The sequence below is a fragment of the Desmodus rotundus genome, chromosome 4 (assembly GCF_022682495.2).
Source record: "Desmodus rotundus isolate HL8 chromosome 4, HLdesRot8A.1, whole genome shotgun sequence".
Lineage (NCBI taxonomy): Eukaryota > Metazoa > Chordata > Mammalia > Chiroptera > Phyllostomidae > Desmodus > Desmodus rotundus.
The window spans coordinates 98,779,470-98,795,745 of record NC_071390.1 but is presented as its reverse complement, the minus strand read 5'-3'; the positions used below and the strand labels follow the sequence as shown (position 1 = coordinate 98,795,745).

The 16,276-nt window shown below is 37.1% G+C and overlaps 1 protein-coding gene across 5 annotated transcripts in view; it reads left to right on the top strand.

Annotated features, from left to right (window-relative positions):
* The window catches only part of TBCK (TBC1 domain containing kinase), a 196,666-nt gene that overhangs the window by 155,513 nt on the left and 24,877 nt on the right, over nucleotides 1–16,276 (top strand). For all 5 annotated transcript variants that reach the window (XM_024574746.3, XM_024574745.3, XM_053922135.1 and 2 more), the window contains one exon: nucleotides 6,715–6,890. In XM_024574746.3, coding sequence (XP_024430514.2) covers nucleotides 6,715–6,890 — 176 coding nt within the window. The remainder of the gene's footprint in view (nucleotides 1–6,714; nucleotides 6,891–16,276) is intronic.

Below are 16,276 nucleotides of genomic sequence, written 5' to 3'. Positions count from 1 at the left end.
TTGATTGCTTTTCTTTAAAATCACTACATGTTATCTGGTGCCACGTTTACCTACAATGTGCCAGATTACCTATAATGCTGAACATAGCCGTGACTTCTCATTTGTAAAGCCTTTTCATAATGCTGTAAACATTTGATAAGAATTGTCTTCAGACAAATTAGATTTATAGTTTATGAAGTATTTAAGAGAGTTATATAATAATAATAATGCTAGTTGAAAAAATCATACATTTTTATAAATGTTTAAATTTTACAAAATAACATACTTAAACACAGAAAAGTACTAAGAAAACAAATTAATTCAACAACTCATAGATCACCACTCATACAATCTCTATCATTTATATCTATCTATCTATATATATAGATATATGAAAATATACGAGGTCTATCCAGAAGGTGTCCAGCCATGTAGTATGAAAAGTAGAGACATTTATTGGAAAAAGATACAAGATACAAGAAACATTGTATACAGGATAATGATGCCTCAGTCCCCTTCAAAGTAGGCACCTTGGAACCTCCCAATCGCCACCATTTGCCTTGTCATATTTTCCTGAATCTCATCAATGGCTTGAAATCTCTTCCTTTCAAAGGTGATTTGAGTTTTTGGAAAAGCCAGAAGTCACAGGGTGCCAAATCTAGGCTGTCGGGGAGCTGAGTCACCTGAGTATTTGATGTTTCACCAAAAAGCATGATGCACGAGTGGGTGTGTTGTCTTGATGAAACTGCCAATCATCAGCTGCCTGTAGCTGTGGCCTTCTGAATCATCCAGTAGTTCCAGTGGAAGAATGTTCAAGCTTAACACAAAGTTTGATGCAGATTCATTGCTCTACTGGCTCAGTCACTTTGAATGTGATGACCACACAGTGCACCTCACTCAATGGCTTCTACCAACCCCACTGACTAGTATAGTGAAGTCATCATTGTTCATACATGTGCATTCCAGTCCACTCTCCTTAGCTGCCAGGTTACATTGATATCAAGCAAACCATTCTTGTTATATTAACAACGGCTGGACTTTTTCCAGACAGACCTTATATATATTTATTTTTATATGTATTTATATATATATATATACACACACACACATACACACATACATACACACACATACATCTATACACACACATATATATGGAGAGAGAGAGATTTCCTATGATATACATTCCCAAACTGGTGTCATAGTGAATTTATAATTTTTAGGGTCTTTCTCTGCATGATAATATATTCTGAATATTTTTCCTATTAAGAAATGTTTTTTCTAAAATATGATTTTAATAGATAAATAATATTTCTTTACATAAATTTGATGCCATTTCTTTATCCTATCCCTTTCTTTACTAGTTTTATTAGATTTTCCTGATTATTTTTCATTTTCTTAGAAGTTATTATATCATCTAGAAATAAAATAATTTATTTTTTCCAATACTTATACCCATTATTTATTTTTCTTATTCTCTCCATAGCAACTGCCATACCTATAATAAATAATATTGCTGATACCTGTAATACATTTGTGCATTTTCATTTTACTAAGTCTGCCTCTATGGTTGATCATTCAGTAGAATATCAAATATTTGAATTAAAGAAAATTTGTCTTAAAGAACATCTTTTATCATTCTAATTAATTTTCCTTCTGATATGTTTTTACCATGAGTTTTTCTATTTCTAAAATTGAGAATGAATGTGAAATTTTTTATATATGGCCTTAGGTCACCTAAAGTGATGATGATATACTTTGTGTCCTTTAACTAATTAAAGATGATGAATCATTTTTTAAATTGTCATAATGTTAAACCATCCTTCACTCCTGAATCTCTACTTTGACATAATATGTTATTCTTAAATAGCTACTACATTTGGTTTTCTACTTTTGAGATTTTTTTAAAAATCTCTACTCACATGGAATATTGATGAAAGTGTGTGTGTACATATATTTCATGCTCTCTTTATCAGACTTACACATTAGGTTAAGGTAGCTTCATGAAACGGCCTGGGGTACTTTTCAGTGTTTTCTTTGCCTTAGAACAGTTACTAAATCATAAGGATTCCCTAGATTTTGAAAGTGGCATAAAATTGTTTGGGGGCAGGGAATGTGTTTGGCATCTTTTTTCAAAGTAATCATTTAAAAACTTAAAAAATTTTACCTGTATTCACTGTCTACTCAAATTTCCTGTGACTTTTGAATACACCCTCCCCATATATTTTCTTCAGCTCAACATAGGCCTATTGATATACGGGCATATGCAGATTTTTTTTGCTCATTTGGGGATAAAAGAATCAATATTTTAATAATTGAATAATATAGAATTGTATATAGTATTGTATTATTTTTCAGGTGTTTTATATGCTTGTATTTTTCTCATTTACGTATAATTAGAAATGAAAAAGAAAAGGAATATACAACTGTACATAAACAATAAAAATAATTAATTATAAAAAAATTAAGTTACCTGTGGTGACATTCAAAAAAAAGAAAAAGCATATAAAAATATATGTGTTTATATTTTTCTTATTTCTGATCACGCATGCACACACATACAGTTCATATACAGGTTTTCTAGCTTTATTGATTTTCCTGAAGCATCACCTTTAGTATTTGACTACTTTGTCTTTATTAATGTGCTTATTATCACTAAATTACTTTGCCTGTTTTCCTAAGAATTAAAAATATTTAATATCCACCTAACTTCTTCAATTAATTAGAGTATATTTTGCATACTTTATATACTAGCATCTACCATCTTCAATGTTTCAGGTAAGGCAAGGTAAGACGGCTGGGAGAAATTTGAGGTAGATGCACACTTCAGTGTTCTTGATGAGCCGTCATAGTGCTCAGAGGCTAGAGCTCATCTGATGCTTTGCCATCCCTCAAGACTTCATCTAATAATCCAGACATAAGAATAGATTTTGCTCTGCAGCATTATTTAATCATGTTTCATTTACTCATTTAGTGATTTTATTTTATTCACTCATTCAAAATAGCTATTGAGTTTCTTTGTGCCATGTCTTATACGAGCCTTACAGATAAAAATATGAAAAGACATGAAAACGGCACACCCCATAGCACAGTATTACTCAGGAAAAGTAGTAGAAGATTTATAAATATTATTTATTCATAGTCAACAAATATTTTAATACCTTTTTGTGTCTGGTCATATACCGGGTCCTGGGGAGGAAAGAGGTGTAAAAGCCATTTTCCTTGTCCTTGAGGAGCTATCGGTCTAGTGGGACATGAACCCCGATCCTGTTATGATAACCATGTGTACCAGATACCTGTGGGGACACAGAAAAGAAACTAAATCTGTGAGGAGTTAAAAGTAAAGGCTCTCATCACAAAGGTAGTAATGTTTCAGCTGACACGTGAAAAGTAAGCAGTAATTCATTAGATGGACAAGGTGTGGCACCTCAGCAGAGGAAACAATATGTGCATAGGTACGGTGGTGTGAAAAAGCAAATAGTCTGCTAATGCCAAAGCATAAAACACAAGGTAGTGAGGGGTGGGAAAACAGGTAAAACAGTGTGTGAGACACCATTCTAACATACTTCATGGAGATGAAGAAATTGTAGGAGAGGTTAAATATCATACCCAAAGGCACATACTGATAACTGGGTGGCCAAAATTTGGGTCCAGGTATCTGACTTCAAAGCCTAGAGCCTATGGTCTCCTGCCTACTACACACAGGGGTGACTTCGTAATGGGATTTATGTGCTATACTAAGGAATCTGGATTTAATTCTCTCATTGTCTAGGAGCCATTCGGTGTTTTTAATTATAAAAGTTATGTGATAAGATTTTTCTTTCTGACACAAATAGCATTTGGAAGATGGATTAGAAGTAATGACTTTAGGTAAAGAGGGAAGCAGAGAAAAAAAGGATGGAGAGAGAGGTGACAACTTCTATAGTCCATGCAAGGGACAATGAAGTGAGACAGGACTATGAACTGGAATATATTCAAGAGATGTTGTGGTGGAATTGGGTCTATGTTGGATGGGAATGAGGAAGAAGGAAGAAGGAGAGTCAGTGATGTTCTGGATTCCTGTCTTGGGTAACGAGGTTGAAGTTAGTTCCTGGATTCATGACAGAAAATATGAAAAATGTTCTGGATGCCAATCCTGCATTCACATGTTAAAAATGCCTCTATAGTTATTTAGGAGGCTTTATATATGAAACATAAGTATATACAGTGATGCCCCTAAGGTTGCTGGTTGCATATACAACATAAAGGTAAACCGGTACACTCTCATTAAAAGTCTGCCATTTCAGACTCTTAGCAGACATGACAGGCATTCTCCCAATAGTTTAATGAACACAGCAAAATGCCTTTCTTGTTACCAGAATGTGCTTGCTTGGTTAATATCATCACTGATACGTTTACATAGCCATTCAGAGAGCCCACTCTGCTGAAAGATGGCTTTTTTCAGTAAAACTGCTAAGTTCTCAAACTGATTTCTAATACTTGGACATCTATGCTTAATATGCTTTGTATATGAAGGTTCTTGGATAAAATTGATAATTAATAGATGTTTTCAGAGTTGTTATATACTTGTCCTAAATTCTTCTACATTGTCCATAAACAAAGTCTCATGTTTGAAATCATACACAGGACAATGACAATACCCATGATACTAAGTGAGAAAAAAGTTGTACACAGGAAGTTTTATTTTTATGCCTCTAAGTGGACATTATACAATGAGTAGTAAAGTTGCATATAAAGCTGCCTAATAAAAGAAAAACTACATTCTGTATTTTTATTTTTATTTTTTAATATATTTTATTGATTATGCTATTACAGTTGTCCTATTTCCCCCCCTTTACTCCCCTCTGCCCTGCACACCCCCTCTCACCAGCACCCCCCCCTTTAGTTCATGTCCATGGGTCATACATATAAGTACTTTGGCTTCTACATTTCCTATACTATTCTTACCCTCCCCCTGTCTATTTTCTACCTACCATGTATGCTACTTATTCTCTTTACCTTTTCCTCCTCTCTCTCCCTCCCACTCCCCCATGGATAACCCTCCCTGAGATCTCCATTTCTGTGATTCTGTTCCTGTTCTAGTTGTTTGCTTAGTTTTGTTTTTATTTTTTAGGTTCGGTTGTTGATAGTTGTTAGTTTGTTGTCCTTTTAGTGTTCATATTTTTTATCTTCTTTTTCTTAGATCTAAGTCCTTTTAACATGTCATATAATAAGGGCTTGGTGATGATGAGTTCCTTTAACTTGACCTTATCTGGGAAACATTTTATCTGCCCTTCCATTCTAAATGATAGTTTTGCTGGATAGAGTCATGCCTTTCATGACTTTGAATACTTCTTTCCAGCCCCTTCTTGCCTGTAAGGTTTCTTTTGAGAAATCAGCTGACAGTCTTATGGGAACTCCTTTGTAGGTAACTGTATCCTTTTCTCTTGCTGCTTATAAGATTCTCTCCTTATCTTTAATCTTGGTAATGTAATTATGATGTGTAGAAATAATGATGTGCCTTGGTGTGTGCTTTCTTGGCTCCAACTTCTTTGGGACTCCTGCTAGAGAATTTTTATAAGTTTATTTGACCCAAATTGACGACCATTGCCAGGAAGCAAAATCTCGACAGATTGAGAAAATGCTCCAGAGAATGACAGTTTTGCACCTTATTTTATACATTGGAATCAAAGGAGGAGACATAAGAAGGGTTACATGAAATTCATTGGTGGCCGTCAATTAGGGAGGCAGGAGAAAGCAAAGCGGAGAAATCTCTGTGAATGGGTATAGAATAAAAACAGACACATATTCATTTGTGGGTATAGGACAGTTAACAATATTTACAGCACATACAAGTGGTATGCTGGAGAACAAGTTAACAATGAGGGGTTCCATGATCTGGTGGGAGGTTGTGCTCTGAAAGGTCTGGAAAAAAGTGGATTACCCAGATATTTCAAAGACGTGTTATCATAGATGCAAAAAAGACAGTATACAGGTTTAGTTAAGGTAAAGATTGACCTTTGTCAAGGAAGATACTGGCCTAGGACATGCCTACCTGCCGTGACTTGCTTTTAGTTAGGAATTTTTATGTTCACACGATCGATCCTGTGTGGTTACTTTAAGTCTCTGAGCTTGTGAGGCCACCATGCAGGCCTCCCCTGAGCTCATCAGGTATAGCTCCTTTTTTGTCCATAACTCTCAATTTGGTTTACTATCCCAAGAAATCATTATGTTGCTCTGTATTCATCTCTGACAATCTAATTTCCAGCCAACCATTTATATATAATATAAATTAGGTTATAAAATTTGAATGCATATATTAGAACTAGTATCTTTAATCAGTATGAATACTGAGTTACATTACAATGCAATTTCTCATATTACCAGAGCTTGTAATTAATGCATAACATTAATTAATAATTCATAACAACTATAATTATACTTAAAAAAAGTAAATGTGCTTAAAAGAGCAGCTTTTAAAGATACATAGCACTTGCATAAGTAAAAATCTTTCTCACCTGTTTCTCTCACATTTGAACTACGAGCTCGTGGTAGACAAAAGAATAATGTTTTCCTGTATGTGTGACCCATAAAGAAGTAAACTCCAGCAGTAAGGGACACAGTCACACAGTAGACTATGAGATGATTTCCTGTTCTCCCATGTAACTATAGTGATTGATATTTAGACATTTTATACTGCTTCCAGTTATCTCTGTATTATTCTCAATATTTGTGTTATTTGTACATTTCTTTCAGTCAAGAGAAGCCATCCCATTAAATGACCTAAAGTCAGAAGTTTCACCCCGGATTTCAGCAGAGGACCTGATTGATTTGTGTGAGCTCACAGTGACAGGCCACTTCAAAACACCCACCAAGAAGACAAAGGCCAGCAAACCAAAGCTCCTGGTAGTGGACATCCGGAATAGTGAAGAGTATCCTTTGCACATGCGGTTTAAAGGGCGGTGCTGCCTTCTTTAAAGGGCATGTGGTTAAAAACGGTGAACATATCTAGGATTCATCTGAATTCAGACAGCTAAGTAACTCTCATACTGGGCTCCAGAATAGACCTGTATAATGTTTCATAAGATAATATTACATTCCAGAGACTTTAAAATGTTTTCCAAACAAAACCAGAATGTTGGGATATTTTCTTGTTTTTCATGTTTCTCTGGTGTATATTGCTGTTCTTGGGGCATTTGAATCCTTCTTGTTCTAGATGAAATTTTAGCAAAGATGAGAAGTATTTACCTGGTCTACCTCATAGGCTAGAGAGTTTTCCAGATCTCAACATTAAACTTGCATTTATTACAATTTTCAAAATATCGGCTTATGGAGAACATGTTAAAAGTATTTTCCACTGATATTAAATGTGCCATAATTTCTGGTGATTTTGCTTGGCATTAAAGTATAAATAGGTATAAAATAGTAACAGTTCAATCTTTCTCCTTATATTTTTATCATCTGTTAGATTTTTCAAAGTTTTTTAAATCTCTTTTTTGAAATAATCTCTTTTTTAAGTCATCTCTGGTTAAGAGAAGCAAGGTATTTTAAATAAAATAAAGTTTTTCTTTGAAACTCAATATATAAAATAAAAAGGAAGATGTTTTATAATTAATTTTCTCCATAAGTTAACATGTATAGTGTTTACTGTACATGTATAAATGAGAACCACATGATTAAATGAGGGTTAGCAGGTGGGTTGTTTTATATGCTAAAATTGGAATATAATTTTCATGTGCATATTTTAATCACAATTTTTGAAATGAAATTCAAACCATGCATTTACAGAATTCCTGAAGCAATTCATAGAATCTTTGATTACTGAGAATAAATTTGAGAGCCCACTAATTCAAATGACATATCCCCATCTTATTGTGAAAAGTTACTTAAACTGTGAGGCCCCCAAGTTTGGAAAGAGTGTATGTGTTCATGTCCCTGGGTGTTAGGGCTTCAGGGATACTGGAATCTCCTCAGCAGAGTAGGTGAGTGGACTGACTCCCAAAAGAAGCACTGAATTCCAGTTGACTGGTCAGGGACCCCTGGTCTAGAAGTTCTTATCTGTTACCTTCAAGGGCTTAAAATACTTTCAGTTTTCAACTTTCCAACTTATGTTTCTTTTGGTTGAACTTTATTCATAGCCTCTAACAAAACCATCAAAAGCATAGCATTATAGCGTAGTACCTTAATTTTAACTTTAGAAACTATTACAAAATAATTAAAAGAGTTTGTGCGTACATCACTCTTGTGATATTTTCTTTCAAATAATTACCTATTTGAAATTAAAAAATGCACACAATATGAAAGCAACATTTAGCCCAAGGTTTTCCAAACCTCATAGCCTGATGTTTTTAATTGATACTTCCTTATTTTCGCCTTATTTTCTGCTAGCCTGAACATCGTTCTCTGATGAGTGTGGGTGAGTCACCTGATGAAGGAGTGCCTTTGTGTCATCCCACGATACTTGACTCCAGATTGTAACTAGGCAGAGACCTGGGTTGGTGGTTTTACTGTCTGCAGCTGCAAGCTAAATGGAGAAAATCAGTACTGCTCTGTGCCACTTGGTGGCGGGGGTGGGAAGTGGCCAAAGGGAACGAAGAAAAGAAAATAAAGTTGCTTATCTTTCATGATCCTCCCAAAGGATCCAACTTCGGAAATTTTTTAATCCCCCTTTGAAAGCCTGCTTTAAAACCAAGGTATTCTTAAAGGTGGGCCATTTGTACTAACAGCGTTCCTGACTTTTTCTCTCTTGCGTCCTCTTATTTTACCACATATCCACTTCTTTTCCACCTCTAAATACCAAATGTTGTACCTGTGTATCAGTTATGGTGCTTTGAAAGAATCCACAAGCTTAAACTCTTTTCCAAGACTCATTAGTTGTCATTGGGTCTCTTCTAGTATCAGGAACACAGTGAGGAGTGGAGAGCTGTGGCTTCTAAGATCCCCTTTGACTGAGGCATCTAAACTGCCTTCCAAGGCTGGAAAACTCACAGACCTGTCATAATCTCTTTTGTTGCATTTGATCATATTATGAAGAAATAAGTAACATGTCTTTCTTACTGCCTTAATCTGAAAGTCTGTTCTCAAGGAGTTAAAGGCAGGGAGAAAGTTGTGCATAGTAATGAAGAGATTCATAAATGTATTGCTTCAAATTAATGTGTTAGAAGGTGATATTTGATTTTTTAGATATCATCAATAGCAACCAGTAAATATTACTCTCCTATAGTGCTATGGATATTTTTTAGGAGAAGGTATATATAGTTCTATTCATTAGATTGCTTTTAGTATTAAGAATATAAAACATTAAAATATTTTATCTGGAAGATAAATGAACAGTAAAGACATATGTATTTTAAGTGCCAAATGAGTGGTACAAACAACACATCAGCAAGCAGGTAATCTCCGGTTAAGAGAAGGAGGGTGCAGATGGTGCTCACGGCATTTTAATCTGTGTAGCCCCAGCCCCAGAGTGGCACTTAGAAAGTACCCAGAAAACACAGATACAAGGAAAAGGGCAGGCTGGCAGACATAGCGCCCTACGCTCTCTTGCCTGTACCCTCAATGTTACAACATAAAGAGACCGTTGGCAACATGTAAGCCCTTTTGCACTCTGTAAGTGATCCAGTGACTTCTGAGGCCTTTCTTCTTTTAAACCCAGATGCAAGACAGTATTTACAAGAAGTCGGGAGAATCAGAATTTAGAGCTAGAAGCATTTATCTAACCTACCCTTCATTCATTCAACATATATAGACTGGCTGTCTGAGTATGTGCTAGCCTGGAATTAGTGTACTAGATTTTGAAGATTTGTTGTGGACAAATGACAAATTCCTTGCAGTCATAGAAATTACATTTTAATTGGAGAGGTAGATAAATATATTGACCATATGATCTTTAATAGCAATAAGTGCTATACATAAAAATAAAGCATGGCAAAGAACAGAGAAAAGTAGATTTATAAAGTACTCAGAGAAAGCCTCTGCGGAAAGGGGATATTTTAGCAGAGCTGAATGGTGTAAAGAGGCAGGCTACACACGATATGGGGAGGCACCTTCTAGGCAGAGGAACTGCGAGAGCAAAGATCCTGGTGTATGAACATGCTTGGCTATTTTGGACCAGCAAGGAGACCAGTGAAGAAATAGGTGAAGTCAGAGGCAATCAAGTTATGGAGATGGTATGCTACGGTCAGAAATCTCCATACTGTGATTTACTAACATGCCATTAAGTCTGCGATACCTACAGTCACTAATTCCTGAAAATCCACAATTAGGGATTTATGCTGTTGACTGAAGACTGTTTATTTCCCTGTTGAAAATGCAAATGTATATGGTGCAGTGTTAGGCCTTACTGGTCCTGATTTCTAATAATACTACCACTAAGCTCTCACTCTGTGCCAAGCATGTTGCTAGCCCTAACATGTAGATACTGTTAATATCTCTATTTTACTGATGAAGAAACTGAAGCTTAAAAAGACTAAGCCACTTGACCAAGGCCAAATAACTGCCAGCTGGTAGGTCCAAGCTCCTGCTCCTCGGCTTTATGCAAGCAGCCGTTTGGTTCCTGCGTGGGCTGTTGTGCACTAACAAGACTGAAACAAAAGAATTCCTATAAACTAATGACTGAATGAGACATGTATTGACTCGAAACTATACCCATTTCTTCATACCTTACAAACAGCTATGACTGAGTGCTGAATATATAGGGAGCCTAATCCCAAGTGAACGACCTACCAACAGTTGTCTTTGTACTGACAGACGCGCAGATTCAAGGAACACTGAACCATTTTAAATTTTGGACAGCGAAGTTGGAACACTGTGCGGGAGGAAGCATTAGAAATGCTTTTTCCCTACTGTAATGACAACTTATACTATTTAATCCATTCAAAAAAATTGTATTAAATTTTCTCCAAAACTATCACCAAGATGCTTGTGTTTTAAAACTTAACAAATTGAAGCCTGTTGGAATCCTCACAATATTTTTTAAAGGAATCATTTTTATAGAATATATCTTAATTCTGACCAAGGTAAATATTTGCAATTAAACTCTGGGGGTTTTGTTTAAGTAATGAATAGATATTTAATACTAATATATTTTTAAAATAATTTTATACTTCCCTTGCCAACAAAATGTAGTTCTATGCAGTGGGGATGGGGCGGGGATAGCAACTCTGTAACACCAAAGGAAAGGTCTATTTTGCTTTTGTAGATTTTTAAACAGGAAAACCTTATCTAACAGAATTCTTACATTTTCATATAGGTGAAAATTTTGCTTTTCTACTTTGTGCTTTCAGGAGATTGAAGTCTAAAATTCAGTTTCATCTCATCTTTTTTTTTACCTCTGTAAAATAATTGAAATGATTGTTTGTGAAGGGGATGAAGGCAATTTTACCCTTCAGCAAAGTAAGTTACTGTATGCCAATGAACTTAAAGGACCATCTTATTATCTACCCCCTTGACCCTTCCTTTGTATGTAGGGAAGGGAAATCTTTTTCCCACCTTCTTCTAAGCTCTTGGCTGGGGCCCCTGTAACAGAAGACAAGTTAACAAGAGCAAAGCATACAAATGTATTTAATAGAAGTTGTATGGAACACGGGCACCTTCATAAGTAATTGCAGACCTGAAGAAGTGCTTCAATCTGAGTGTTTTTGTGCAGGTTGAATGAAGAGTGGACGGCCCTGGAAAAATGGGATAGGGCAAAAGTGGTACAGGCTGCGTGTGGTCAAACCAGGGGAAACTTACAAGGCCTGTGCATTCGGGTCTCTCAGTATCCCCCGTCTCGGTGATGAGAATGTTCCTATGCTCTGGTACGCGGAGGGCACGTCTCAGTTGCAGGTTTTAGGACCTGATTCAGGGGAAGATCAGACAGTCCTTTCCGCACATGTCATTTCTCAATTCCTACAGTTTAAAATATTCAGTAAGCCAAGATGCTCTGTTCGGGGATAGCATGTCCTGAGCCCCATCACCTGGAATTCTGCCACAGCTCAGTCATTGAGCTTGTAATATACTTATTCCCAATTAAAATACAAATACCCTGCAAGAGGTAGTATTTTAATCTATTATCAGGTTTTGCGATTGCAGCTGAAGAGGTGTGTAGCAACAGTCTTCAGAAAGCACCACTGACCTGGCGGGCGCGAGTGAGGGTGGGGAGCGCAGAAAAGGAAAGCTGGAGGGCATGACGGGCGTCAGCCCCGGAAGTAGAGAATAGTCCCAAATTTAGAACAATGAACCATAGAGATAATCTAGTCTTAATTCTTAATATTAGAGCTGAACAGCTTATATCAAAGAGGTTAAATAGCAAAGTTTCTGCTGAAATCATATCTTTGTTTTTATAAGAAAAAATATGAAATGTTAATCTAGGTAACGTTAAGTCAGTTATGTTTGTTCTTCAGCACATTACTGGGATTTCAGAACAAACAATATGTAATTATATAAAAAGAAGCAAAAGAAAACGTTTCCCATGCAGTGGCATAAATTCCATAAATAATGTTGATAGTTGCAAAGATAATACACAGCCAAACTGTTGCTTTCTTGAATAGTTCTAAATATTTTGAGTTTCAGACTTCTTGGAGTTCATGTTAAGAGTGGTGCCAGTCATGTAAACATGTGGTCTAACTGGTATTATCTGTAAACGAATATTTTGGAGAAATGTCACTCTCATTTGCTTGAAGTCAAGGCTGTTTTTGCAGCTTTATTTGCAAAACTCTTACCTTTTATTTTATGTTGGAAGTTATAGGAAAGACCATCTCAGGCCTAAATATTTTTATGAAAAACACACAAACTCAGTTGCTTTCATTATTATACCATGTATTTCATCCTTAGGAATGCTAGTACTGTTCTCGTCTCTGTATCCTGAAGGATTAATTTTTTTAAGTTTCTTCAGCATATCTAAGAGATGCTTGTGTGCAGAGCAGGATAGATAATAAAGGACGTTTCATGAGGTGTTTTTTTCCATCCCATTTGTCTCTAGGTTTAAACCACCAGAATTAAAATTTCTCCCACGTTGTATTTACTCCCTTATCCGAATGGATCTGGAATAATGTGGGCATTTATGGCAGCCAGTCCTGAGGAGTGTCTCCTCTGTCTGGATTAATCGTTAGCTGTGAGCAGTCTATTTACTGTTGAAGAGCTCCCACTTGCTCTGAGACCCAGGTCCTGAGTGCCATACAGTCTCATTTGTCAGCCAGCCTATTTGAGGACCTCCTTTGCCATTGAAGAAACAGAGTTAAATCAGAACCCCTGCCCACCAAGAGCTCACAGTCCTGTGGCCAAGACAGACATTAAATAGATAATTATAACACAATGTGAAATGGTCTGTGTCTGAGGTGTACCCAGAAGGCCACCAGACTGTAAGGATGGCCACCTAAGCCAGGTGGTGCCTGAGATGGGTCTTGAAGGACAAGTAGAAGCTACCTGAGCAATGAAGAGAGAGAGGACTTTTCAGACTGAACACAAGTGGCCCTGGTGCACAGGGAGGGTGGGGAGGACACCTGCAGTGAATCACCAGGACTCTGCATGTGATGTCTGGGACGTGTGAGCGTGGGACATGGGGCTAGAGGAGACAAAGGCAGCTTCATTAGAATGTCAGGTAAGAAGTTTGGGTTTTATTCCAAAGACTATAAGAAAATATGAAGAATTTTGATCAGGTAAATGGCATGCTCAGATGTGCATTTTAGAAAGATCAGTGCAGTGTGGCGGAGGCCTGGGTGAAGAGGTCCTGTGCAGGCGGGACTGGAAGAATGGAATCACCCAGAGATTGGATGTACGTAAACATCCCTTCATATTCACAGCACAAAGAGTGGGGACTGTAGATGTGCCCTCAAATAAACCAGTGTTACTGAACCCTTTGGGTCAGTACCTGTGCTGCAGAAAATCCAGAGAAATAATTGTTGTTGCTGTTTCTTTCCCTTTTCTTATACTGTGTATTGATAGGTAGCAGTGCCACTAGCTATGAGGGTGGGAGGCATGTAACACATTTGCCACTGGCACGAGTTGTTCTAGGTTTGGCACAATTCTGAAACTGATTTGCTCAGCAAATAGGTAAGACGTATTCTAGGCACTGTATTCAGCATTGCAAGAGTTTCATAGACGAGATAAAGACAGACCCTGTAAGTGGTTTGAAGTCTCGGTGGGAGTCAAGCACAGTAGTGTGTTTTATACAAGGTCGAGAGGCTGCCATGAGAGGCGTACAGATGCTGCGGGAAGAGAAACTTTCATAGAGGAAACCTCAAAAATATGGGGGAAAGGTATTCAAGTAGAGAAGACTATAGGAGCTAGGTAGAACATACACTGGAAACAGTATGTGATTCAGTTTCGTTGGAATGGAAGTAGTTGGGCCCATATTCATGAGAGCGGAACTGAGAAATCTGGGCACTGCCTTATAGGCCGCCATGGAATGTTGTTCAGCAGGTTGAAAAACCTGTTGTTCTGTGATCATCAGAACTTTGTTTTAAAGTTTTAATCCAGTAAAATGGATTTCCAGGGGAAAAGATGAGAGCTGGAGAAAACAGAAACTGCTGCAATAGTCTGAACTCAAGGCAGTGGGGATCTGAAGCGGGAGAGTAGCTATGGGAGTAGAGAGATGGGAGGCTGGGATTCATTAGTGCGGGAGAGCGTCAGGTGTTGCCACTGATGCGAAGTCATACTGAACTTTTAGACTGCTTTGGTGGATGACGATGCTATTCAGAGAAAGCAGCAGTGGACTGAGCAAGGGGAAAATGATGCTACCTAAAGATACAATTTTTACATCAATTAAAGCTATTTAGTTACATGATATAAGCGGAAACCATGGGCTTAATCCCATATTTCCTTCCATATTTCCTTGTGGCTATTGATAGTCTAAAGGTTTAGCCTCTACTTCGGGCTGGCTCTATTTTACTCGTTATAATTAGTTAACATAGCAAACAAACAAGTCAACATAAAGGTGTGATAACTTCATAAGTGGTCTGGTGAAATGCTAGTATGCTTTGTATACAGAAGTATAATGTTACGAAGTATGGTACACAATGAAAATGCTGTGTTCTTTTAGGATTTAGGAAAACATGAGATTGTTTCTAGTTAAATTTTCAGCCATGAAATAGTTTAAAGGAATTTTAAAATCTTTTTGTAAAGAAACTTTCTAGAATATGAACACTTACCTATGTAACTTACCTATACAGTATACCTGTGTTATTCTTCGGACTGCTGTTTATTCTGTCTGCTTGATTAAACTATGATGCGTGCACTGGCAGCATTGTTACGGAGACTGACTTAGAAATACAGGAAAGTCTTCATATTTGAGACACCTAGAAAACAACACACATCATCCTTAACTGTTCTGATAATCCAGCTTCTGTCACCCAAAATTTTAAAGTACTTTTTCTGATCTGTCTGTACACTGGGCTACCAGATTTTGTTTAATGTGAAAATTTATCTTTATTACAAGCACACACTTGAATGCTTTTGGTAATACCTGCCAAATGGAATGTTGAGGTGAGTAGTAGTGTTGGGGCTGGGGAACGGCTTACTGCAGCAGAGTAAGGTCACCAGTTACGAGAGAAAAACGCTGACTAGCGTATACCACAGAGTGCTCTCCCGGGGCAGGAAACAGCTCTCTTCAAACACCTGGCCAGATGACTGCTGTAATAACTAGATGCCTTTATGTTTTTATAGCAACTTCTATTCCATAGTCACCAAATTTCTAACATGTGGCTGAACAAATTGTATGTAGAAGACACTCAAATGTTACTTTAGCTTATAAAGCTTGATACAGTCTGAGCATTGTATTTTATCTTCATTTCTTAATACGGAGAGAACCTGATTGGCTCAGCCTACATCAGATATGCCGTCACCCTGTCCCTCCCTACCGTGCTGTCACTCCTGATTGTGGCAGGATCATCTGATACGAACCTGACAACCGAGACTCACCCATTCATCCGATCAGCAGTCAGCCCCTTTCAGCAAGAAAGCAGGGCAGTGGGGACCAAACATGTCTGCTATAGTATTTGACCAAGATAGGCTTGTATTTTTTTTGCTACTGTAAAAACACTAAAAAAAAAATGTTCACAGTTGATAAAGGCTGTTTGATAAACAGAAATCCTCTGGCAATTGATTCAGATGGGCAGATGTATATACATTCGCTGAAAATATTTGAGTTGTTAGGTTCTTTGTGGTATCAAAAATCTTCATTGTAAGATGTGTTCTTACTGAAATAAAAGTACTGCCAGGGTCATTATATGCTGAGAACAAAGTCGTTACTGGTCATGAGAACTACAGTTGAGGATAATGAACAATTGCAAATGTTTGAGAAACCAGTGCTGATGCAATCCAAGGACAGTCTGCCCATGAT